The sequence below is a fragment of the Trachurus trachurus genome (assembly GCF_905171665.1).
Source record: "Trachurus trachurus genome assembly, chromosome: 9".
NCBI lineage: Eukaryota > Metazoa > Chordata > Actinopteri > Carangiformes > Carangidae > Trachurus > Trachurus trachurus.
Window position 1 is genome coordinate 34,833,631 of NC_139895.1, and position 27,723 is coordinate 34,861,353.

The 27,723-nt window shown below is 44.0% G+C and overlaps 1 protein-coding gene across 1 annotated transcript in view; it reads left to right on the forward strand.

The window, feature by feature from the left end:
* Positions 1–139: 139 nt before the first annotated feature.
* The window catches only part of LOC310991808 (breakpoint cluster region protein), a 38,850-nt gene continuing 11,266 nt past the window's right edge, over positions 140–27,723 (forward strand). Inside the window, exons 1-10 of the mRNA XM_083979740.1 lie at positions 140–2,293; positions 17,537–17,709; positions 19,381–19,485; positions 19,876–20,061; positions 22,981–23,088; positions 23,322–23,382; positions 23,489–23,541; positions 23,637–23,777; positions 26,118–26,239; positions 27,529–27,694. Of these exons, the coding sequence (XP_083835866.1) occupies positions 934–2,293; positions 17,537–17,709; positions 19,381–19,485; positions 19,876–20,061; positions 22,981–23,088; positions 23,322–23,382; positions 23,489–23,541; positions 23,637–23,777; positions 26,118–26,239; positions 27,529–27,694 (2,475 nt within the window). The 5' untranslated portion in view covers positions 140–933. The remainder of the gene's footprint in view (positions 2,294–17,536; positions 17,710–19,380; positions 19,486–19,875; positions 20,062–22,980; positions 23,089–23,321; positions 23,383–23,488; positions 23,542–23,636; positions 23,778–26,117; positions 26,240–27,528; positions 27,695–27,723) is intronic.

Here is a 27,723-nt window from a genome sequence, read left to right on the forward strand (position 1 = left end):
ACCACCCTCCTGGTATGAACTTTTGAACCGTCAGATGGCGACATCAGCTCGAGCCACGGCTCCGTGTTGTTGCACCACAGTGAACTTTGGTTGGATTAACTGGAGTTTTCAGAACATAACTGAAACGACAGGACTGGCGTGTCGTGGGGAGACGTGTCTAAAGCTGGAGAGGGAAGAAGAAAACATCTTCTGGTTCAACCAAGAAGCTTAAAAAACCAGCGCTGACACCAAAACGGCAGGTATTTTTGAAAAGTCTGGACGTCGTTTTTTCTTCATCCACCTCAGCTGTAACAAGCTCAAGACAAGACAACACCGTCCTCCACAAAGCCCTCGTGGTGACCGCACTGCTGCACCCTTCTAGCCTTTTAAAGTGTCACTTTGCCTGCTTTATTGGACCATATGTTTCATAGCTGTCACTGTAACATTTATCAGCGAATATATTGGCTTTATACTCTTTTTGAATTTCTTCCTCTCAGTAGGCTAGCTCTACCTGCAGACCCGTCTAATATTAGAAACAGTGTTTTTCATAAATCATCTTCTCTTTTGTCTGTGTATCTGTGTAGTGGAGTGAAATGTTAAATCACATCCATGTAGCTCCTCCTCTTTGAGCTGCGACCGTGACGGTGACGAAGAGTCAAAACACCACAGAGCTGCGAGCCAGTCTGACACCAAACACAGAGCAGGGCTGAGGCTCTCCAGAGGATAGACGAGGACAACAAGGGACCAAGTACGAGAATAAGGATCAACTCACACGGACCTGTGATGTTTCTACTGTAGGATTTATTCTGGTGTTTGTGAGTACACTGAACCGGTTTTTCTTCCTAACTGTTTTGTAGCACTATGAAGACTTCAAGTTGTGAACTGTCCACTTTAGATATGTGTTTCTCTTTGTTGTTAGTCGATTGAATAGTTTATGTCAGAGTAACAACAACAATGGTTGAACCAGTGGGGTTTGTGGAGGCATGGAGAGCCCAGTTCCCAGAGTCTGATCCCCCGTGTATGGAGCTGACCACAATGGGAGACATTGAACAGGAGCTGGACAAGTGCAAGACGTCTATCAGGCAGCTGGAGAAGGACGTAAACAAGGAGCGCTTTCGGATGATCTACCTGCAGACTCTGCTGGCGAAAGAGAGGAAGTCTTATGATGGGCAGAGATGGGGATTTAAAAGGGCGCCCCAGGCGAGGGATGGAGAAGTGCCCAGTGGCCCAGACTGCCAGAGGTCCCACACGGATGAGGTGTCAGCGGAGCAGCAGCAGCAGAGGGGGCATGTGAAGACAGCGAGGTGTAAACCACATCCAGAGGGAGAGGTGGACGGTGCCTCCCCGGCCATACAGAAAGGTGGGCTGTCACCCGTCCGCCAGGACTCGGAGATTCACGATTTCCCGGTGGGCTCGGGGTCAGTGGCAGCACTGAGGTCCAACTTTGAACGCATCAGGAGAGCCAACTCTCACACAGCCGGAGATGGCAAAGGACTGTCTGTGGTGGGCGGCCAGGAGAAACCGTTCTACGTGAACATGGAGTACCACAACGAGCGGGGGCTGGTCAAAGTCAACGACAGGGAGGTCTCGGACAAGATCAGCACCCTGGGTTGTCAGGCCATGCAGATAGAGAGAAAAAGATCCCTGCACTCGCTGCCAGGGAACCTGTCGGCCGCCACGGGGGACATCAGCAAGGCTGTTCAGAGAGGAAGGTCGACCGAGGGGAACTGCAGCTACAATGGCTCGTACGATGACGCCGAGGTCAGCCCTCACTTCCTGAAAGACGGAGTGACCCGCTCTACTGGGGGGAAGTCCGAGCGGCAGCCAGTCGAGTGCCAGCCTTACACCAGTGTGTACGTCGGGGGGATGATGGCAGACGGGGACACTAGAGTCATCCACATCAGGGACCACAGTGTGGAGGAGGAGGCGCACCTCACTTGGCCGAGGCGCTCCTACTCTCCAGGCAGCTTCGACGACGGAGGTGGGGGCTACACGCCGGACTGCAGCTCCAACGAGAACCTGACGTCCAGCGAGGAGGACTTCTCCTCGGGCCAGTCCAGCCACGTGTCCCCCAGCCCCACCACCTATCAGATGTACAGGGAGAAAAGCCGCTCGCCCTCGCAGCACTCACAGCAGTCGTTCGAGAGCAGCAGCCCGCCCACGCCTCTCTCTCAGAAGCGTCTGAAGCAGCAGGTGGTGGTGTCCGAGGCCTCCATCATCGGGGTCCGTAAAACGGGTCATATCTGGCCCAGCGATGGCGAATCCACCACGTCCAGCAGGACCTCTCATGACAACAGCGTCCAAGGAGATCTGGGTAGGTCCACAAGACACACCGCACACACAACACAGATGTTCCTCAGGCCTTTCATGGTCAGGATTAAAAACTAAAAAGTGTTCTAATGGGTAGATGATAAAGTACTAAAAAGCACATGAAAAGCTCTCTCTAATCACTGTCTGAAAGATGTCTGTACTTGCCCTGGCTGGCCTTGATTCCAGAGTAACTCACTCATGTGTAAAATGCACCTGCAATCTCTTTCATAAAGTCCTACTGTTTTGACCCGATGCACTAAATCCATCCTAAAATATTTTCCGGCATCCAGATTAATATGCACTTTATATTTAATGCATGTGTCATCTTTTTTTTTTTCTTGTGGTTTTGCAGCTGGTTTACTTGAGAGAACTAAGCTGTGATGATTGAGGTGGCCTACAAAAAAAAAAGAGGCCAGGTTCCATAAAGTATCTGTTCTTCTGATCCCATTAAAGAGACCCCGAGAAGTTTGCTTTTGGTTATAAAAGAGTCTCATAGTAATGTGGATGAATCTACATTACCCACACTTGTTAATGGGTCCATTTTCAATAAATGTATCGTTTTGTCTTTATAGTTATTTCGTGGTCGACTCGCCCAGCATTTCCTAGTTTCAGTTTTCCGGATGCTGCCCGGCGGGTCATGTGAATAATGCCGCCGGATCGCTAGTTGGCATAGTTTATGGTCGGAACTACGACGTTATCTGATCGTCTTCACCTCTGACTTTCGTTCTTGATCAATGAAAACATTCTTGGCAAACACTTTTGCTTTCATCTGTCTTCCCAAGAATTTCACCGTGCGCGCGGAGGCTCATGGGAAATGTAGTGTGAAAACACTTCACTTTCCAAAACTCCTCATAGTCCCTTTAATGAGAATTGTTTTCCTTCCTCACATGTGTCATCCATATTGAGTGTGTCAGGGATGTTAACTCTCTTATTTTAAGCATGATTAGGCTTTTCACAGAGTCATTGGACAGGTTGCCACTATGTCTGGCCCCGTGCAAAGTGATTCTAACATGACTGGATGGGGTAAGATTAGATCCACTTCACATATGCTGATTTTGAACATTAACGCTGTGGTTTTTCACAGCAGTCTTGTCTCTCCCCCTTTGTGAGCAGTCCCCCCCCCCCCCCTCCCCTCTCTTTCCCATCCCCTTCTGCTCTTTGCCCGCTGAGTGCTGCTGCACTATCACAGAGATGCTCTGACTGAGACAGCGGCTGTGCCCCCCGGGCGTCCCAGTCGCTCGGCCCTGTCCACCCTGAGTGTTTTCGTGTCAGCACGCATCAGTGTTGTTGTCCTCGGTGCGGAGTAATTAACTTAAAGGGGTTTGTCTAGCGTGATAAATTTAGGGAGGCTCTTTGTTACAGGAGGCCAGTAGGAAAAAGCCCTGACAACTCACTCAAAAAAAAAAAAAAAAAGAGGATCAAGGGGGCTTAAAGTGTGTCACGCGGCTTCCAATCAAAACGCCCGCCATCACTGTTTCCTGTTGTTATGTATGGACACAATAGGGGAATCACTCATTGAGCACGAGTATTGACATGTTAACAATATAACAATGTTAAGTGGGATAAGGAAAGTGGTCTGGGCCATGCGGTAAAGCCAAGGACAGAAGGAGAGGCGGGAGCAAGTGTTCCCCAGTTTGTCAGTGCGAGTGACAACACGAGGACACACATTGTTGCCAGCTGAGGCCAAACGTTTCAGCAAAAGAGGGATTGGGACACACAACACGAGCGCGTATTAAAGATCGGAGCTGGAAAAAAAACTGTCCTGTCTCTCTACCCAAAAAAGCACGTTATCCACTGTGCGGTCAGATTAAAGCAGATGAGCAGAATGGTGTGTTGTTATATAAGGTGATCCCAAAGCAAAGCTCCCTGACACAAAGCATGTGACAAACAAGCAGATAGTCTGTGATATAATCGGCGTGAAGTGTAAGCTAGCACGCTGTTCAGATGACTGACTGAAAGGTCTAAATCCATTGGAGCTGGCGCTGCGTCGCCGCGCCATTTGTCACCGAGCGACGCCAGACATGCTGTCGATATGTTTCTGTACTGCTTTGTTCACACTTCTTTTTTCTTAATCGTGCAGAGAAAGAACTATAAAGCAAATGCACATGATGTTTATGTTTTTCTTTTTGTCCCTTCTTTTCTTTTTGTTTCTCTTTTCTTTTCTTTTTTCAGTTTTGCTGAAAAAGTTGCATGCCATAAAAGCTCCTCCTATTCCAATGTGCACTTATGTATAGTTAGTTGATGGACAAATGGTAATAGTAAGGGGATTGTTGTTGTTGAGATATGCTGACTTTATTCCAATACAATACATCCTCAAGTACAAGCACATCATATTTCAGGTAGATTTGTATTCTCCAGGCCCAGGCTGATTACCCTGGCGACATCGTGGTGCTCCTCCAGAGCCAAGACATTATACAGCTTAAGAAAAAATAAATACACTTAAAACCGTCTTTATTCAAATCTTTCAACTTTGTCTCACTTAAATTCTCAGTTGTCATAGCGATGAAGACCATGCGATGCGGTTAAAAGCTTTGTCAAACCACTGTTTATGCGGTGGAGGGTGAACTGTGAGTAGTGTTATCCCGTGACCGACAGACTCCTCCTGCGTTAAATCAGTGGAGTTCCCCATTTTAATGAAGCCTGTCCTGCTTGACACCCTCTGTTGGAAGCGCCACGCTGCAGACTGGGCTGAGCGGTGCAGCGTTTGTCCAGGAGAGGAGACTTGTTGCTGACATAATGGCACAGCTGCCTCATGCGGCCCTTTTGCTTTGTGGATTACCAGAAGTCTGGATTTATTTTCTGATGTTGTAATAACATTACTGTGCACGTTGCTGGATCAGGCCAAGGGTAGGGAGCCGGTCTGAGGCAAGTTTGTGCAATAAACTGCTCTTTGTTGTGGTTAGTGACTTTTAGGGAGCAGTTGGAAAGTCTTTTTTTTTTGTATTTTATCACAAAGCGCTGCGGTATTCACTAAAATCTATTAAATCAGCCTAGTAAAGCTAAATGAATCTCAGCGTTGTGAAGGCGCTTTGTGCTGCAGTTAGCCATGCTTTGTGTGACCTTTAGACAAAGTAATGTAAAGTGTACTGTACAATAAACATCAGTGGTTTCACCTATATTAAACCTTCTGGGCTGTTAGGATTTGCTGGGCAGAATGCTGTGTTTATGTCCTGCATCCTGCCGAGGGAATATGTGAACTCTGCAGAAGCCACAGTGTTGACATTGTCCTTGCTGCTGTTGTGTGAGGATTTAAAGGTCTGGTGTGGTGGCAGTCTGTCTCTGCTTTTAAAAAAATGACTGATTTTCCATCAAAAACGCAGACTTACTGACAAAAACAAACATGTACATGTGCTGCTGCTGCTGCTGCTGCTGCTGCTGCTGCCACTGGGCTGTGTGAAATGGCCAGTCTAAAACTGACACATCCCAGGGGACTTTTTTTTTTTTTTTTTTCTATGAATAGAAGAATAAGTGTTGTCTCCTTGTTTCTGGTTATCTAGGCCATTTGTCAAGCCTGGCTGTGAATAGAGCTGCTGATTAGCTGTGGGCCTTTAAGGAGGCCACCTCTCTGATGGGTCTATTTTGCCATAATTAATTATCATCATGACATTGACGTGCCTGTGGCCAGGGCTTGCTGTTGTGGCTGAGGAAGGATCCGGGCGTGTAGGCTGTCCCCTATAATGTACTGCAGCGAGCCCACGCGCAGAGGAAGAGGTCAGCCAACGGGGGGAATAACAAACTCCCGTTAGTTTAATCGTAATCGCTCTGCAAAATCAAGGTGATTGTCTTCTAGGACGTGTTTAAAGGGATAGTTCAACATTTTGGCAAATTCGCCTATTGCAATAATCCCTATAGTCGTAGGTTCATTATTACTTTTAATTGCCGGTGCAAGCTGTTTTTAGATCAGCGGGGCAGCGGGAGCTCTGCACGGCGCGCAGTATTTCTGGGCTTTCCCTCATCAAACTCATCACATACACAATCCAACAACTCCAAAACGCTCTTGTGGACAAGTTGTGACCTGCACATTTACCACGCTATGAGATAATAACGGAACATTACGAGTTGCTTTTCGAGGCAATTGTGTAGCTGAAACTACATTCCCAACAGGGATGCTCGGCAGAGTGACTTCAAAAGCGCAAGTAGTATTTGCATCATTTGTCGTAATGTTACAAACATATACGTAGCGTGGCGAATGTGCGAGAGTGTTTTGGAGTTGTTGGATTGTGTATTTAGTTTGATGAGGGAAACATAGAAATACCATTAGCCTCCGTTGCATTAGCTGAGCAGCTCACGTCTCTGCCCCGCCGATCTCAAAACAGCTTGCACCAACAATTAAAGGTAATGAACCTACTGCTAAAACTGTAGGGATTATGGCAATAGGTGAATTTGCCAGAATGTTGAACTATCCCTTTAAGCTGAACTCGCCCTGGCCAGGATGTGGCACAGTTTCTGCAGGTAGACGAGGTCCGTCTGGGATGGCTGTGACATTAATAGAAAGTGTCTGCCTGAAAGGTGATGAAGGCTGTATGAATGTGTTGGCCTCAGTCCAGAGGTAGGCACTGCCTGCTGCCTCAGCAGAAGTCACACCGGCGCTGGTTTCGCACTCCCAGTTAATTGCAGACTCATGAATATTTGAGGTCCCCCTAGGAAGCCCAGACAGGCCTATCATTGTACCTGAATGTCAACATCTGAGGTTCGGTGGTCAAGGAAGCTAAAGAATTCAGCCTCTCCCTTTCCTAGAGTAAATGTAGGCCTACTAGAGGAAGTGCTGTCAGCAGCCAAGCTCGCCTGTGTGTGTGTGTGTGTATGTGTGTAAGTGTGTGTGTGTGTGTGTAAGGAAGACACCTGTTCTTCTGAGCAGTGTACTGGGTAGAGTGGTCAAAAGCTGGCAGGCCATCAGTACACCAGGCCAGGCATCGGCAGCTGCTCTCACAGTAAAAAGTCATGAATAGCCTTTTTGTTCTGTTTTCATCCTATCAGAAGAGAGAACAAAAACACCAAGCAAGACCGCTCACTCTAGATTTTCCTGTTCGCCTCCCCTCCATCCACATAACCAACACTTACGTTTCCATAGATAAACCTTCCTAGAAAAAAAAAATCCCTGGCATGTTTATTATGAGCCTGAAGGCCTCCCTCGGCTCAGTGATCCTCCCTCGTGTTCTGCCTCAGCACTCCGCTCCTGCAATCTCAGCTCCCCTCCCTGGTCCCACTCAAAGGGCCCTCTGTGCTGCTGGCTGGCAGGCCAAGTGTTTATGGAATGTCTCAGCTGCTCGTGGGGCGTGTGTGTATGTGTGTGTGTGTTGGGGGGGGGGGGTTAATGAAATGTTAAGTGTTGTATGAGTTCACCTCTCTCACAACAGCCTGACCCATGGAGCTTGTTGTGTCACCGGTCAGCAGCAGAGTTTGTTTTCCTCAAAATGTTGGCTGGCTAACTCGGCATCCAGACATTTAAAGCGGCGGTCCAGTGGTTTGTTGTTGTATTTCCATAGATAGACTTCCATAAAGTAATCTTTGTTGTCCTTAGAGCAACAGATGAAAAACAAGTGGTCCAAACTGTAGCATCACCGGCAGAAGGCGTCTCCTATTTTTGCTTTTAAGCAGACCCCTCCACTTGATTACACTGAATCATCCTAAACCGACATGATGCTGCCCTTAGTGTATGATCTTAGATAACATACCGGTGGTTTTGCATCAGAGGCATGGCATGTATACAACAGCATCTGTGTCTGTCCCACCCTTCCAGATGTCCCCTCTGGCTGCCGGCATCAAGCTGAACCAATGATGTGCAGTATTGAAGAGGCTCTTTATTAGGTGCTACATACTGTATGTCCTGACATTTCAAATCTACTATGGGCCAACCCCTAAAAACACTATACCCTATAACCCATAATGTATCCCAACAGCATCTGTTCGCTGCAGGGTAAATGCCCACGTCCTTAAACCACCCAATTTGTAACTGAACACATTATATAACATGACAAAAAAATTGCAAGTTGTAATAAATGTTGGAGCCCAGACAGCCCCGGTGACATCATAAGGAGTTATTTTTGTGGACTTAACAGAGCTGCAGAAGAAATGACCCAGACTTTTTTTTTTTTTTAATTTTCATTGACTCATAAGTTTTGTAATTTAGTAAAACAATCCAAACAATTTGTAAATGTGATTAATGATTCACTGACCACTGATCAGTCGGCTTTGACCAACTTGTGGCATGTAAAAACCTATGTTGCCGGGCAGATTATATCTTAGCCAATCACATTAAAGCACATCAGGTGAGGCCTGTCCACAAATATTTAATTCTATTCAGACATGCAAATGAATATTTGATCATACCTGGAGGTCACTATGGCTTTTCATGTGACTGGTTACTTCACTTGTGCTCATCATTTCCCTATAATAAGCAACATCAGCAGTTACTGTATGTTTGTGTGCACTTTAAAAAAAACACTTTGTGGCTGAATACTGGCCAGGCTCCAGGATAATTTATAGGCTTTTCAAACAACCATTGCAATCATAATAATTCCCTAATGTAATAACCTAATAAGACTTAATAGCTACCGTTTCACATTAGACATGCTGCTATTTCCTACCGCGTCCATAAAGCTAATCTGTGTGTAGCTTAACGCGTGCATACACTCCATTGTCTGTTTATTTTCACAGACTGGAGCAATTATTGGGCTTTGATTCCCTCTGTTACAAGCAGCAGTCTGACCACCCTGAGCTATTTCAATGCACACTGATTAGTAGGTGTGCTGGGCTGGGCCGCCACTTCTGACCTACACTGCTCAATGACTGGCACTAATTTTAGGCTGCGCCACTGTACACATCAGAGGATGCTGGTGGGCCTCGCTGCCTTCACGGGGCCCTGCGGTCTGAAGGGCCTCCTCCAGCCAGCAGACACTACAGATGAGCCAGGATGTGATGATGATGATGATGTGTTAGTTTACATTTTTACATTTTTGCCAAACACACAGCCTGTGTTTGTAATTAGCACAACAGACACCGCAGTTACAGTATGAGGTTAAAGGGACACCCCACTAGTTTTACTTGTCAAAATCAATTTAGTACTTCTGGTGAGGACTACACAGACTGTGAGTTGTTTATTGTCCTCTATGGCTCTGTAGGACCTTTGTAAAGTCTGTAAGTAACATCATGTGAGTAACCCCAGTTTGGGCTTGGAGAATATTTTTTCACCATGCTAGCTGGGTGGTCGGAGGATTGGGATGTTGCTCATCCAGTCAGCGCTTTTTATTTAGTCCCTAAAGACGGTCGCCATCCCCACAGACTGACGCCTTTGGTTATTCCTTGTTATATTCTCTGGGGCCATCATGTGAAGTTGACATTTTTGGTTTGGAGTTAGACCCTTAAAGAGACCCAGAGGAGTTTGCTTTTGGTTATAAAATGTGGATTAATCTACATTACCCACACTTGTTACTGGGTCCATTTTCGATAACTATATAAGAATTTCACCGTGCGCGCGGAGGCTCATGGGAAATGTAGTGTGAAAACGCTTCAGCTTTCCGAAAGTCCTCGTAGTCCCTTTAAAGTAAATATAAAATACATTGGTATGAAAGATGGTACAGTATTAGCCTCATGATTATGTTAATTTGTCTTCTTCTTCAGTTAGATAATTTTTTTTACTTCTTTTTAACAGACAAAAGAACATTTTTTACCTTTTGATATGTTTCAACTGCAGTGGGCGGTCTTCCTCAGAAGTCAGCTAATGGCTGTAACGTTGTCTTATTAGCTGATGTTACCAGGCGTGGCCAACCTGTCCACGCCTCGCGCCGTCCGACGTTCTCTGGACTAGAGAGTCCCAGGTGTGTATGAGCATGAATGTTCCCTCATCTCTGGTCATGGTGTTGTTGGCCCGTTTTCTAAATTTCTATTGCCTCCTTCACCCATCGCCTGTGTTTGTGTGGTTCTGACCCGATGGTTTTGGCTCTATCCCACTCCATGATGTGGTTATTTCTCTTGCAGTGGTCTGATATGGCTGATGATTTCAATGTTTCCTGTTCTGCTTTGTCCTTTTTTCTTCTTGTGAGTCTCCCCATCGTCTCTTATTTCACTTCTGAGGAAGACTGCGCGCTGCAGTCAAAAGTAAAAAAAATCCTTTTGTCTGTTAAAAAGAAGTAAAAAAAAAAAAAAAAAAAAGCTCCAAGTAATGCCTCCTTTATAAAACAGTTTGTAATGATTATTTCATAGTGTGGTGAATGTGCAGGTCAAAACTTGTCCACGAGAGCATTTTGGAGTTGCTGGATTGTGTATTTGATGAGTTTGATGAGAGACGGGTACCTGTACCATTCACCTCCATTGTTTTTGCTGAGCAGCTCATGTTTCTGCCCTGCTGATCTCCAAACAACATGCACTAATAAATAAAGGTAATGAACCTACTTATATGGACTATAGGGATTATGGCAATAGGCAAATTTTCCAAAATGCAGAACTATCCCTTTAAAGGTGTCACTATGAGCATGTTTGCATGCTGACATTCGTATGTAGCTCAAAGTGCTGCAGCCTCAAAGCAGCTAACATGGCTGTAGACCTATGTGATTGAATTGGTATAGTGTGGACTGACAATATGTTGCAGAGTTGCATTATGGGGCTTGACACTCAACCTATTTAGACAATTTAAAAAATCAGTTTCCTCATTAGTGGTGGGATTCAGGCAGACTATTTGTCGTCTGATGACCTAATGTCACTAAAGAGGCATTGTAAAGTGTGTTACACATAAATCTGTTGAGATGTTTCCATTTGCCAAGAAGTGAGGAAAACAGCAAGGGCCACTGTCCGGGGTCACTGCATCAAGTGTTTGAAAAAGCATCATCCTTTAACTGGCTCCCCTCTATTTGCTCTCTCTGCCACCGCCGTTTCCCCAGCGACCGCACAGTCTGGAGGAGAATCCATTTGCTGGAGGCATAAAGTGGTGCTAAGCTTTTAACAACATCTCACATTGGCATCTACCGCTGCTTTTATTCCAAAGGTGCAACTTTTCCCCAAATCTATACAGCCATTACAGAGGTGACAGTAAGGCTGTCCTTCATTGTTCCTATTTTCCTCCCACTGTGGTTTATTATAGATGCTTTAAATCTCAATTCCAAACCTTTCTACTGGATCGATCAACACATTTGCTCTGTGGCGTTTATTTTTGGGCGCTCACAATCTAACTGATGTCTGTCAGCTGACCGATCTCTGTGCAGATGGTCAATATGTTCACAGTGGGAAACAATAAGTGGGGTCCGATTCTCAGAGCAATATAAACAGGAGTCCGCTGCCCTTGAGCTATTTAAACCCACTGATCAGTGATCAGTCACTGTGGCAGCCTGGGCAGCACTTTGCCTTTTCACAGCTGAATTATGGACACTACTATTCTAGCTCCAGCTCTTTTCTGGGATCAGCCCATAAAGCTTTTTGCTTTTTATTTTTGGGAACCGTCGTCTTAATTGTTCCCATTACTCCAATCATGAATATTATAATATTCATTTACATAGATCCAATCTTTCACCTCTGGATGTTTCCACAACCAACAGCACAGTCATAGAAACATCCCATGTTTCCTCTCTCTTTTGACTCTGTGTGTTGGCCTCGTGTGGGGAAATAAGGCCACATGATTATTTCTGTGATAGTGAATCTGCTGCTGTGATACTGTCTTGGCTGCACATCTGTCGCTCGCTCTCTGTCCGTTTATCGCAGTTCATCTCTGTGGATTAGGATTAGGGCCTCCGATGTGTCTTTGCTTTGTCATCAATGGGACAGCCAGTGTGCCTCCTTTTAATAAACTGCAGTAACGGTCATCTAAACATTACAGTCTTGTTTGCATGTTGCAGGAAGGAAAAGTGTTTCATGATGAGTGATTATTGTACAGTGTGCGCTGGAAACAAGGAGCCAGTTGTTTGACAAACTCTTTACATATCCTACTATTTTTAGGTGCTGTTGTTCAGGGTGGTGGAGCGGTGGAACAAAGACTCTGTTTTGGGGTCTAGAAAGGTGTTTGTTTTTTTTAGGGGGGGAGTGGTTGGGTGATTTACAGTAATCTGGCGTGCATCAGGCTTGTAGGAAAACAGCCAAATGAATTTCCTTCAAAAACACAGAATTACAGAGTTCAGAGACAGTCCAAAACAAAATCAGCTTCTCTCTGATCCACGGCTCCGCACAGCTCACAGCAGCGACTGCTGGGCTCAGCAACGTTACGTAATGTCATTAGCATGTATTTATTACAGCTCTATTGCAAAGTTGAAACCATTTTAAGCTGCTGCTAGTTGGGTATGAGACAGGAAGAGAGAGGAGCTGCCACAATGACTGCCCCCCTCATGTGTGATGCTTAGACTGGATACAAGAAACAACATTGTTCTGTATCTTCTCTGTGACTTCTGTTGTCTTGCTTCCAGTATTAAAACTGTGTTTATGGAGAATTTTCACTCAATTGACTGAGGAATTAATATATTCAAGAATGACTATTTAAAAGTAAGATAGAAAAAAACTATCATCAGAATATAGCATGATGGATATAGGTATCAACATATATGTGTTTTATAAGGCAGATAATGAAATCATTCTATTTGAACAGGTGTTTTTGAAATATTAGGAATTGAAAGACATGAAGAGGAGTTTAAATTTCATGATACAAGCGTGTTGGTTTTAAGGCAATATTGACTAAAATATAAAACTGAATGTGATAGTTTAATAGATAAACAAGTTTGTTTTATATTACATTTGTTAATGTTATATGTGTATGTTAAAAATGAAAGTGTCTGATGTGACATTTCAAACTCTGAAATGTCATTATTGGTCTTTGGCCTTAAAAAAACAGAACAACAGAACTTCTGTGTCACAAGTTAAGCAGGTCATTTGAGTTTTTTAAAGAACAGCCTTCACTTCAGTTCATTTGTTCAGCCCAAAGGTCACAAACTGTTTTACCATCAGGGCAAATGAAAGAAGGCAGGTTACACAGAGAAACAAGTTGTTGGAGAAAAATCTAAGAAAGGAGGAGAGGGTAAAAAAAAAAGTCAACTACACTTTGTGTCACAATGATTTACAGAAATAGATAGACTGATCTTTTCATTTATGCACAAGTTATTTTCTGCGAAGTCTTTGACTGCCAAAGGCACCTCAGCGTGAGCTGTAATGTAAACATGGTAGCTGTGACTGTAGATGTATTTGTATAGCAGGTTTCAACACGTAAGGTCACAATGCTTTACACATAACATAGAAAGCTTCAAAACAATGTAGTATCATAGGACAATATAAGATAAGATAAATCTTTATTTGTCATTGCACAGTCACATGCCATACAACAGTACAATGAAATTGGAACACTGCCCCATGTCGACGCAATATAAAACATTTCAAAATATAAAAATAACAATTACCGGTAAATAAACCATTGAATTAAAAAAAAGACATATTTGATTAAAGACACCCTAAACCAAAAATTGACTTTTTGAAATTATTAACATGTCAATGTAGTGTTTGGGTTCTGCTACAAGACATTTCAGCAGCAAAGTTGCTAATGCAGCCACAACTGAGCATTTTAGATTTGAAAATGCAGTTTCAAAGCCAGAGGCTGAAAAAGTTGGATTCAGTTTTTCAGCACCCAGTCAGGTTTAATACGTCATTTTTGACAATTTGACATCGCTCCTCCGTCTTCCCTGCCCCCGCTGACGGGCACCGCCGTTACCGAGCAACCCGGTGGCGGGAGCAAGTAATGATACATTTGCATACTCATGAATGTTCATAGAACCTGGATTTTTCAATGAGTGAGAAAGTAGACGTGTTTTTAGCCTCTGAGAGTTTTTTTAAACAACTTTTTTGTGGAAAAGCAATTCTAATCAAAACAGTCATAGCAGAGAATTTTTACAAATTTTAAAATGCCTCTTTAGGGGGGCTTTAAATAAAGAGAAAAGTCTTGAGTCTTGATATAAAAGGACAGACCTGTTGCAGCCCTGTCCCAGATATGTGCAGCATAACGCTGCTCTTCCATGTTTAGCTTCGACTCTGGGGACAGAAAGCAGACGTGTCCCAGACGACCTGGTGGTTCATAAGTTAGCAGCAGATCAGAGAAGGATCCAGCGCTTTGTGAGCCAACAGAATCATTGTGACGTCAGGTCTTGGACAGATGGGAAGCTGAGTGAAAGAGCTGAGAACTGAACTGGTCTTGTTTCTAGTGAGGACACCATCAGCTGCATCTGTGTCATCCATTTGATTAGATTCTTGTAGAGAAACATGTACATCTTCCACATCCTTTGATACGCTCCTAACGTGACAGTAAACTGACTGTGTAATGGTTTTGAATGTGGCTTTGTTAAAGTAGTGGAGCTGAGACCACGACTACGCCAAGATTCCTGGCTTGGATTGTGGTTTTGTTTAGTTTTTTTTCACTGTTTGAAGCAGAGCGCTGTGACCACACATGAAAGTGTGTGACTGTGAGTGGGAGAGGGAGTTGTTTGTGAAAAGATGACCTTGCTCAGAAAGCCTGTTTCCGTTCCGAGGCAGATGAATTGCCGAATTTTCCCGGAGAGACCTGCATGGACACTTCCTCAGTAGCTGCGCTCGCGATGGCTCCAACAACAAGCTGCACACTGAGGATCTATTGTGATGTCTTTCTCACACTGCCGCAGCCAAGTCAGTTCTTTATTTAAAAAAAAAAAAGTTCCCATTTAAAGTCACACAAACCAAAGCTGCAGAATGCACCTTTAAATCCTCTTTCTTACTTTCACTACTTGTTTCCAGTGTTTTTCCAAGCTTTGGCTGTTTCTGGAGATAGTTTGTGGCTGTGAGGCCGCTGGCCGAGAGAGGATGTGTTATTCATCCGACGCTGGGCCTGATGTATAATCTCACTGGGGCACAGAGTGGCCTTTCACATGGACTTCCCCCTGCGCTCTGAAGCTGCTTGGCCTGCGCTGCTCTCTTTCCTCAAGCAGTCAATACAGCTCTCCGCCTCTCTGCTGGGCCCAGTGTGTTTGCTTGACTCTTTTGTTGTGGCCTCTGTGGATGTCATCCTGTCACTCTGTCCGTCTTCCCGGCCCCCTCTCCAGGGTGACTCGGCTTTATCCTCCCCCAGTTTCCGGAATCCTCTCCTTCCTGTTTTTCAAACCGAGTTGAACCAGCTCTTGTACCTGGCTTGATGCGTCTGACTCTGGCCCGTTCTGTCTCACTGAGGTTTGAAATCTCAGCTCTCTATCTTTCCGGCCGCCGACATCCTTGACGGCGATAATGATGATAATAAGGATGATGAGCGCCGATGTGTCAGAGGCGGCTGGCGGTAATTACAGGATGCAGAACCTGTTTATCCTCATCTTGAGGGTGTCCTAATAGTCTGAAATCACAGGGATGATGAGCACAACACACATTTCTCACTGTGTTCAACTTGTTTTTCAAGTGTCAGCATGGTTTGTGTGGCTATTTCCTTGAAGGATTCCTTCCTGAGCCTGGAGACGTCTTTGAATACAGTAGCACTTTGATTCTCTGTTATCTTAATACAAACACACTGTGAATATCAAAGCGGGCATGAACAGAGCACGTGTGTTGCCACGGCAGTTTCACAGACTTATCCACTTTGCTGGCACGAGCAGCAGTAGGCTGGCACAGGCCGTGTGGTAGATTTGTGTAGGTCACAGGTTTATGAAGGTTAAAACAGGCTGCGATATGAAGACAAATGGCAGTAAAGGACATGCTTAGTGTTTATTGTGTTTTCTATGATAGCTGCTGTTACACATGCTGGGTGTACAAGGGTAATACAAAATAACATTGTACAATATAACGCAATCTGGTCATGGCTGGATTAACACACCAGGGGTCCCTGGACAAAATTGAACTGAGGGCCTCCACTTTCCCTTCGTTCCTGCTCTGTGCACACAGCAGACCACACAGGGCTTGGATATGTCAAATGTGAGCATGATGTCAACAGACACCAATTATTTGATTGAAGTGATTTCAAAAACTGAAGCACTCACAAGGATGAAAAGTAACAAAAACTTTTAATTCAACATGGCTGTTCAACAATGTTTCGGTGTTTCGGCCTTTATCAGGGTTAGTATACTGTAAAATGGCCAACCATATGTTCACTCCTATATACAGTATAGTGTCAAAGATCACATGGTCAAACAGGACAGGCTACAGTCATACACAGGCTAGAACTGCAAGTCAATTGCAATGCACATCATAGTTTCAGCAGAGAAAGAAGAAAACAATAGAAAAATCCAAGAAATACAAAAATACTAGATAATACAAAGTGCATGATATAAACAATATAAACCACTTTTGTACATTAGATCAGTGGTTCTCAAAGTTGGGTCTGGGGACCCCCAGGGGTCCTTGAGAGGGTTCAAGGGGGTCCCCAACTGTTGCTTGAAATTTTACCACTTTTTTCCAGAAATGTTCCTTTTTCTTCCATGAATTTCTCTATTTTTTGTCCAAAACAATTCACGCCATTGGCCATAATTTGAATGTACATTGACTAAAAAAGTAACGTTATTCAGTCTCAAAGCAAAAATATTTCTGGTGTTTGTTGTCCAATGGAGGGGTTTGTGGTCTAATTTGGTCCTTGATGTAAAAAAGTTTGAGAACCACTGCATTAGATCACAAGAAGTACTCAGAGAGATATATCCAAGACCAATCATTTGAGGGTTTGGTTTTTGGTCTCATATCATTTACCTTAAGAAGATGTTGAGGTGAACGTGTTTGCAAGCAGTTTCCACAGAGCAACATCAGCATTGATGCTGGATTGATGTTTCTGGCAGGCTACCTGATGAATATTTGCTTAATTCTTATTCTCCTTTTAGCTCAGTTTTAGTCTGCGTTGACTCCTGAGGGAATATCAGAGTCCTTAGAGGCTTCTGCATGTTTGTTTATTTCTCCAGAGGCCTTTTCTGAACAGGTAGTCCACAGTGTGTTTATTAGAGCTTTTCCTCTTCAAAGCTGCGCTCTGATGCTGGAAACACCTGTCCCACAGGCTCCAGAGAAATGTATCACAAATGGGGATATATTTGGTTTCTTATTAATTTCATAGGGGTTGCTTTCTGTCTATTGTAAGCACAAGATGAACATCTACATCATTCCTGATGTCACTATAGTGATATGTGTGAAGGTGGTGGCATCTTAATAATCCTCGACTACTAGTAAAATAGCTTTGTTAGCCCCACCCACTTAAACCACTATTGGCCCAGTATCAGACCAACAAAAAAAAATGTGTTAACTTGTTGCATCAGCTTTCTCATTGTTTATTTTCCTTGCTTTGACTGTTTTCTCACAGAGGCTCCCTACAGCGAGACCCCTCCGTCATATGGATATGACCTGGAGCACTCAGAGGAGCACCAGCCTCGCCACGACCCTCTGTCCTACACCGGATCCCCCTCCTCCTCGCCACGGCTACGCTCAAAGAGCCGAGACACCCAGTGCTCTGGCTCTCTGGAATCATCGCTGTCGGTAATATTACCCGGTCAACTCAAGAGATACGTTACCAGGTCTCTCCTCTGCTGTGTTGTCATTGTCCACTTTCCACGCACCATCCAACACTTACAGAAGCTGTGGCTTTTCAGCCTAAGCAGATCAGTTTTCAAATATAACAGTCGATATCGGGACAGCTCATAAAGCCTTTGACTCCTGCTCTGAGGTTTTATGTTTGGGTTGTTTGTCCATCCATCCCATTCTCATGAATGCAGCATCTTAGGAACTGCTCAAGAAATAGCTTCCCCTTTTTTGTCCACAAGCAACATCTGTATTGTAACATGTAGTGAATCACAGACCGGCCTTCTCAGGAAAGGTCATTGTTGTTTATCGAACATGCCAGTCTTTCTAAATGAATAGTACTGTATGAAATCTGCACTGGGAGAGAGAATAATAAACATTCACTTAAAGGGATAGTTCAACATTTTGGCAAATTGGCCCATTACCATAAGGAGTTGTTTTTGAGGCAAATGCAAGACTGCTTGCCAAAATCTGATCTCGACAGGAACGCGCATCAGTGGTTTTGCATGAATTTACCTCAAAAACAACTCTGTTTCGTAACGTTCTGTTATTATCTAATAGCGTGGTGAATGTGCAGGTCACAACTTGTCCACAAGAGCGTTTTGGAGTTGTTGGATTCTGCTCTGCTCCGCCGTTCTAAAAATAGCTTGCACCAACAATTAAAACGAACGAACCTACTGCTAAAACTATAGGGATTATGGCTATGGGCCAATTTGCCAAAATGTTAAACTATGCCTTTAATCGTTTACACTTCCACAAAGCTCCCTAATCAAAACTCAACAGCGACACCATCTCATTGACCCTACTGTAATGACATCCATGACTCCTCCAGAGCCACAGACGACACTAGCTGTGTATTTCACGATGAGCAAACTTGGCTTCCTGTGTAAAACCAGTGGAGTGTCTCAGACGGCTGAAGAAGGCCTCTGGCAAGGCGTTCAAACAGCTGCTCCAGCTGAGGCATCCAGAGGCCACCAATAAAACCCAGAGTTCAGCGTACAGCTCAGCACAGATGGAAGTGCTTCTGACTGTGAGGCAGGGCGTTGCTGAACAGGACTGTATACACTCAGCAAACTCAGTGTGGGCAAACAGATGTTGAAAAGAGACGCAGCTCCCCTCCCCCCTCTGCCGTGTTCCCGTCCTATCTGTGGTGTTTCTTATCCTCTGATGTATACACTTTGTGATCTTCAAAGCTTAAGTCATGATGGAGGCTTCACTCAGCATTTTTTTATCCGGCCGACATAAAGAAGCAGCTTGATAAAGCCCCTCTCGACGCTCCGGTGAGCTTCTTCTTACTGTCACGATAGCCCGCACCAGGATGACTGATGGATTTAACCTGTGTGGAGTAAAAAAAAAACTCAGAGACACATTTGTCTTCCTGAAGGTGCTAGGAGTCTGTGGTTCAGGCCGCCTGGAATCTCAAACTCCCACAGAGTTTAATCAAATCTGGTCTGTCCGAAGCCCACAACAACAATATCTGCAGCCAGAGGTTTGCAGACGTGTGGGGGAGGTTTATTAAAGATCCAACATATTTTCAGGTCACGTATGTTGGACGTGAGTCTTTTGTGTTGTTGCGAAACGTGTTCCTCTTCGTCTGATTGTTTTCTCTCTCCACCGTGGTGGTGTCAGGTGGAGCTGGATCAGGAGAAGGGGCTGGAGATGAGAAAGTGGGTTTTGTCAGGAATCCTGGCCAGTGAGGAGACATACCTCAGCCACCTGGAGGCCCTGCTCATAGTATGTGGAGATAATAACACACACACACACACACACACACACACACACACACACACACACACACACACACACACACACACACACACACACACACACACACACACACAAAATAATTTCCCAGACAAATTAAAATTGTCTCACAAAAGAAAATAAACTGCTGATATTTTGCATTTACTTTGTGACTCAGTGTAACTTTTGAAAGAACAAATAATCAGTTCTTCCTCTTAAAAATAAGAAGTTGGCTTACTCAGCTCAATACAGTGCTAGGTTGGTTTTAATGCTATTTGTCTCTGAGTCAAGTGAGACCATATCATATAACCTTTTGGAAGAAGTAACATAAATGGCGAATGAAAACATGTTCTCTAACATGAACTGTGTTTATTCATCCAGCCCATGAAGCCTCTGCGGGCCGCAGCCACAACGTCCCAACCAATGCTGACTATCCAGCAGATAGAGACCATCTTCTTCAAAGTACCAGAGCTTCATGAGATCCACAAGGACTTCTACGACGCTCTGCTGCCCCGAGTCCAGGACTGGAGCCACCAGCAGTGTGTGGGCGACCTCTTCCAGAAACTGGTATGGAGGTCATGTGTTTTTTCTTTTTTCTTTTTTGGGTAATTCACTTTTTATTGATTTTCAGCAGAAAAAAGACAGTATAGTCTACTGTATTATGTACATGCCATACCTGTAGCCTGAACCACAAATTAAAATAGAGCCAAAACAGAACATCTACAAAAAAAACATAGGGAGACCAACAGAGCCAGAGCATCATAAGCAAACAGTATATATACACCCACACCTACACAGATACAAATGAAGACTGATGGAAAGAGTTAAAAAGAAAAGGTGCAAACAACCAGTGTATCAAGTTACAGCTGTATAAGGGCCCCGTATTTTCATATATACCCAGGGGGCAAAATCCCAGTTTTTTGAAAAACGGACACGGAGCGTTGTAAAAGGTTTGACACCAGAAATGATATCTAGGAACTTCAAGGATTAAAACCTGGGTGGACAACCTGGTCAACTAGCTGCTGGAAAGCTACAGGGGCCAAAACCCCTTTCTGGGGTCATTTTGCTGGCGAAATGATGTAAATGCAAATATTTAGGTACTACAATGGCATAAATAGTCATACAACTATAAAATTTGGCAGAGAGTATCTTGACACATAGGGGGAGGCATGAAAAAAAGATTCTGGGGTTTGATGCAACTCAATTTTAAGATATCACCCTCAACATCCCAAAAAAGACCAAAAAAAGTACTGTTCGCCTGACAAATTCTCATGAAAATTATTATTTTTCAGCACTTTATGGAGAATATCTATGCTTAACATATATATAGAAAATTTCCTTAATTCATAAGCTTCCATTTGAGTCCAAGATAGCCTTTCTACTAGCTACTGGAAAGCTACAGGCTGTCTCCAAACAATGCAACACCTATTGTGAAAAACTACATGTTAACTGGCATGATCAGAAACCATTCTATTTCTGGTCTCCCCAAAGTGAACAGATAGATAGAGAAGACCGTTGGCCACAGCAAGTGGGGCTTTTGAGATAGAAAGGCTATCTTGGTTTCAAATGGAAGCTTATGAATTAAGGAAATTTTCTATATATATGTTAAGCATAGATATTCTCCATAAAGTGCTGAAAAATAATAATTTTCATGAGAATTTGTCAGGCGAACAGTACTTTTTTTGGTCTTTTTTGGGATGTTGAGGGTGATATCTTAAAATTGAGTTGCATCAAACCCCAGAATCTTTTTTTCATGCCTCCCCCTATGTGTCAAGATACTCTCTGCCAAATTTTAAAGTTGTATGACTATTTATGCCATTGTAGTACCTAAATATTTGCATTTACATCATTTCGCCAGCAAAATGACCCCAGAAAGGGGTTTTAGCCCCCTGTATCTTTCCAGCAGCTAGTTGACCAGGTTGTCCACCCATGTTTTAATCCTTGAAGTTCCTGGATATCATTTCTGGTGTCAAACCTTTTACAACGCTCCGTGTCCGTTTTTTTGCTTTGCCCCCTGGGTAATATATGTTTTCCCTATCTATCAGTCTGTAATAGTCTGTTCATAGGAAGAAATCTTGGCCATTTCATCAAATCACTACTGTACCTCACCAATAGTTTAGTTTTCCAATATTGCAACACTATCCTGCATCCAGTAATAAGTGCTGTACTGCACCATGCGATCTGGTGGACATTTAGCCCACTCTCCTTCAGTAGCACACTCAATAGACAAAGCAGCGGTTGTTGTACCAGTATTAAAAAAGTAGGTAATCTTAGATTATAGTCAATCTAACATGGGGCATAAATACAACATATGTAAGGAAGTACCACATCTCTAACATGGGTCAGAGTTTCTAGTCCTCACCGTACCATTTCACACGGGGTGCAATAAATCCTAAAGGAGGTCATGGATTTTGTTGATGTTGTAAAAGTCCAGAATGCAAAGACTGGTTTTGTTCCCATTATCTCCCATCTGCTGTCATGAGTAAGTGTGTAAACACAAGCTTACCAGGTAATTCATTAACAGTGGAAATCTATCAATGCTGTGTAAATGTTATCAACACAAATATAATAAATCACTGCCTTTGTCAAATTAAAAATGCGATTTTTAGATTTTTATGGTTCAATTCTTTCAAGGTAACTTTGGAGGAAACGTGTCATATCTATGTTTCAGGGCTAAGGCAATAAAAACCTGTTTCTCCACTTCTTTTGACTGATTTCGAAAGTAGCACAGAACCATTAGGCAGCAAAGTAAACAAGGAAGTTGGAGAGCAATAGAATGAAAAGCATCTGATGAGCTCACATGAGTGTGATGTTGTAATAACTGTTGAATTTGTAAAACATTTACATGAGTTGAACTTGAGTACCTACAGTACACACAGTTAGGTACAGTAAGGCGTGCCCTTCAGCTGATTTACTGTAAGCATCAAATAACAGGATCAAACTGTGTCTTGATTTTTGATCAAACAGACCAATACACCTCAGGTCGGTAACTTTTAGAAACTAATTATAGCTTAAATGTCATGCCTTGATCATTAATGATCGTTAAAAGAGCGGGGGACTTTCTGGGTAAAAAAAAGAAAAGAAAAGGTGGGGGTCTCTGGCTTTTAGTAATGCTCCGTGGACCTTGTAGTGCACATGTGAGTAGACTGCCTGGAGTCATCTCCTGGCCAGATAAAAGCCTCGCTACACCACATGACAAGCAGTAAAGGAGAACAAAACGCTCCATAGGAGGTCGCTGACTAAAAGCTACCTCAGTGTTTGCTGTTGAGGATGAAAAACACTCGTGCACACACAGGTTTATATATAGACACGTGAGCCAACATTGTATCGCACTGATTTGTATTAGTTCCTTCTGCGTTTCCAGCTCATGCGACGTTATTGTGCACAGTGACACTGCAACAAACCCAGTGATGATAATGAACTGATAAACTCTACTTTCGCTGTCGTAGAAGGAGTCTAATCAGTACTGTACTTGTTCCCTGTTAGGCCAGCCAGCTGGGAGTGTACCGGGCCTTTGTGGATAACTATAAGGTTGCTGTGGAGACGGCGGACAAGTGCTGCCAGGCAAACGCTCAGTTCGCGGAGATATCCGAGGTATGCAATCACGCTACACCCAGCGGGGATGCAGCAGGCCGGCGTTTGGTGCTGTACAGCTGCCCGGGACAAGTGATGACAGAGCAGCTTTCAGCAGCCCTCACAGTGCACGGAGCTGAGCAGCGCTTTACAGCTGTGCTAATTGTTTTAATTGAGCTTTAGGGCAGTTGCTTTGGTTTAATGAGCGTATTTTTTTTTCTCACTATTCACTCTGGTGTCATCTTCCCTGCCAGAATCTCAAGGTCAAAAGCACGAAGGACTGCAAAGACCAGTCGGCTAAAAACTCACTGGAAAGTAAGTACTGAGTGAAATGAATGGCCATCCTCCACATTAATCAATATGTGCTATAAGCAGCTGAGCTGTGACTGGGCCTCTTGCACTGACTCTTCCTCCTCCACAGCTCTTCTCTACAAACCTGTGGACAGAGTGACGCGCAGCACGCTGGTTCTGCATGTAAGTCCAGTCTGCGCTCACAGAAATCTGCTGCATCTCATCTGTGTGACGGTTTTCTGGATTTAGTTTCTCATATATTTCTCTTTATATTCAAGGATCTCCTGAAGCACACGCCCTCCAGCCACCCAGACTATCCACTGCTACAGGACGCCCTGCGCATCTCCCAGAACTTCCTCTCCAGCATTAATGAAGAGATCACACCGCGCAGACAGTCCATGACAGTTAAGAAGGGAGAGGTCAGTTCGGCAGCTTCATCAGCTCACAGTTACACTGATGACTCTGTGACTCACGGTTGATAAACCTCACTGCAAATAAATGTGCTCAGGCCTGCCCAAAACACTAATGCCAACATAGTCGGTTTGTGGCAAATAAATCAACAAGGATCATCAACTTTCCTCTTGAAATAAACACACGTAGCCCACAGACGGACAAATTAAGAGTAGGTGCAGCTTGTTCTCTTTTGTGGACCGGATTGTCTTTTGCCAAGGACAACTTCGGTGGTTTGGAAGGTGTGGTGGTTTTGAAGGCTTGGCACCATCACACCGACTCCTGGGGCCGCTCCCACTTTTGTATGGTTTTATATAATTATGTCCGGTGTGTGTCGGCTAACTCACAGGAGCAGCCCTGTTCTGTCATGCAGACGGCGTTTAGGAGAACTGAGCTTGATTTTGAACACGTTAGTTTTTTATTTTCATATGTATCTTTTTTTTTTATATATATACAGGCTTTTTTTTTCTCAGATTACACCACCGAATTTCACCAGATCACTCTGAATGGGGCGTGAATCTGTGGACCTGAGTTTTTCTTTTTCTTTTTATAATTTAATTTTTTTAGTTATATATAACTAACTAACTGACAGACTGAACTTGCCACTTCCAGAGTTATGCAGTAATGTGGCTAAAATGTAGTCAATCAAGCACAGACCAGGTGATTATATGTACAGTACAGTAGGTGAGGTTTTCATCTCCCTACAAAAATATAACCAGTTCACAGCCTTTTAGAGCACTGGCATTTCTTTGATTCAGGATTATTTCTGCCTCAGTGGTTACCGTCACATCTCGGCTATTGACAGTAAAAAAGCTGAGAGCACAAGGTGTCTGGAAGCTGCAATAAAACCCTGAGTGTGTGTGAGTCAGGTTGCTGCTGACTCATCTCTGCCTGTCTGCTGTAGTCGAGGAGGAAGTGGAGCGTAGAGGAAGCTCGTGACAAAAGCCTCGAGAAACAACTGGAGGCGAGGGTCTCTGTGTCACACACCAGGAACACCCGTCGATTAACTCGGCTCTCACTCCCATCCGTCCCCCTGCTGCGGCGTTCGACCCCCGCTTCCCAGAAACGACCCGCGGCCCGGCCCGCCTTGTCTACTTCTGTCTAACCCAGCCTGCTACGCCGGGTGTGTGTATACCGACTCGCCCATGCTTCCTGACCCCACCAACACCAGCAGCATGCAGCTCGGGACTCTGATTCAGATGACCTGAGTGAGAACTTCCTCTGTTTTTCCTGGGAACTGGCCCGAGCCAACCAGGGTGGGATACGAAATCAAAGAAAGTTCTTGGGAACATTCTTCTGCATGTCGTCTGGGAAGTCTGAACATCCCACAGGAAGATTGACAGATAGCATACCAGCCCATGACAGTGGGCAAGTTTTTAAATACAGGTTTGGTCGTCGTACGCGATCATCTCTGGAACTAAATCTGACAACCCATTGTTGTCGATGTTTTGCGCCCGTAGCTGCCTGTAATTACCACGACCATTTAAACCCACGAGTTTGCTTAGCCCCATCTCATGTGCATGCCTCAGTGCCCAGTGTCTCGTAGAGCATAAAAAAGCAGGAGCAGATTCCTGTGTCTGCAGGGCGTGAGCGCTGCGTGGTGGTTTTTTTCCATTGGATTATTGACTGTTTGTGGTCGCGTTTGTGTGACAAAACAATAAGCGGATGTAACCCTGCTACCTCGACTTTTCTGAAAACCAGGACACTAGCTACTGGTGCCTCTCCAGCCTGCTCGTAAGCAGCTGAACTGGAGCGTGCAGAGGAAAGCCACGCCGCAGTGATTTCCTTGTTTTCGTGGAGGCGCGGCCGGTGTGCGATGGTCGAAAGTCTCACATGGCCACTGTCACTGTAAACAGCCTTAGCCTCGAGGTCAAGAGGCAGAGTGGGAATTTGAGATGCGTGCTGCTGCAGGAAGAGGCCACGTCATCACATCCACCTCTAATCTCAGGCTGGATGACGAGGGGGCAGGAAGCACAAGACTACAATCTATTTCCGCGAAACACAGATCATCAGAACGTCAGACGGCGTCTACACTTACTGTCTTGTTTTGGTTGCATTATATGTGATTTATTGTTTTGTTTATTTTCATTTTAAAGCAGCAGAATAACCACAGGCTGAACAATAATGTAAAAATGTGCAACCATCAGCGTAAAATCGAATGCCACATTAAACTATTTAAAACTGAACATCAATGTAAAACTTTCAGCAGCTCCGTGTATTTCACATGTTTGTTTTTTGGTGCAGCTGAAAGTTCCTGAACACTTTGATCAGCGAGTGTAAAGACTGTATTTCTGGTTTCCTGTTGGCAGAACCGTCAGCTGCTGAGGGATCGTTTCATGGTGGAGCTGGTGGAAGGTTCCAGGAAACTCCGTCACGTCTTCCTCTTCACCGACCTGCTGCTCTGCACCAAGCTGAAGAAACAGGCCGCGGGGTGAGTCTGGGTCAGCGTCCAGCCGGAGGGTAGAGACGGAGGCATGTGACCCACAGGTTCAAATCCCAGGGTTGTTGGGGAATGGACGGTTGCTCCACCCAAACAGACAATAAACGTGTTAACGCAAACTCTGTGCAGTTATATCTTCATAAAATCTATGTCAGGCTCTTGTTCTATTACCTGTAAGGATGGTACAAATCTGCATACAGTTGACAGTTTTAAATATTTAGGTGTATGGCTTGATTCTAATCTTTCATTCAAATCTCACATTGATCATATATTGCACAAAGTAAACTTTGGTCTCGGTACTCTTTACCGCTCTCGAGTCGACACTGTTTTACGTTAAAAGTTAGGAAGAAACTTGCTACCCAACTGCTATTTCCTTTACTTGACTACTGTGATGTTGTCTATCTCAATGCTCCTAAATCTGTTCTAGCCCCGCTAAACACTGCTTACAAAATAATTTGTAGATTTGTTCTTGGATGTGCTTTCCATACACACCACTGTGCACTGTATCAAAACCTCAATCTCCCTTCCCCTGATATGAGAAGACATATGCACTGGCTTGAATTCATATATAAAAGTTTTAACCTAAATTATCCCCCATATTTGATACAGTGTCTCTTTCGTTTTACATCAACCTACCAAGTTAGACATATTTCTCAGCTCTTTTTCACCGTTCCTCGAGTTAAAAAGGCAATCGGCAAAAGAGCCTTCAAGTTCAAAGCTCCTGCTGATTGGAATAATTTACCTGCCAACATCAGATCCCTCCCTACTCTTAGTTTGTTCAAGCATGCATTGTCATCTCACTTTAAGGTTGAATGTTCATGTATGACCTGAAACACTTGACTGTTCATTGGTTGTTGAGGCCCCATTTTATTTCACCATCTCCCCAGGAGATGGACCTACCTACTGCCCATTTCTGAGTCCTTGATGCTATGTACAGCCACTATACCCCATAATATGATATGCATTCAAGTTAACTGCTTGTAATAGCTCACTATTTCTTGTATGCTTAGGCTGTAATGTTTGTAATGTCTGGATTATTCTTTCCAGTGTCTGTGTGTGAATGTTGTATGTATGTTGTATTTGTTATGTATTTCTATTATTTTTTTCCTTATCCTTCTTTCTTATTTTTACTTGGGACCCCCTCGAAAACGAGGTGATACACCTCAAGGGGTTAATCCTAATAAAGAAATTTGAAATAAAGCTTGTGCTTACATTCACACAGTTATCACAATTATCAGGTGAAGAAAATGTATTTATACGAGCGTGTCATCCTCCAACAGGAAAGGGCAGCAGTATGACTGTAAGTGGTACATCCCCCTGGCTGACCTGACCTTCCAGACCATCGAGGACTGTGAGTCCACCCCCATCCCCCTGGTCCAGGACGAGGAAATAGACGCGATGAAGATTAAAATCTCTCAGATCAAGAATGAGATCCAGAGAGAAAAGGTGAGGAAAAGCAGAAACTCAAAGCTAAC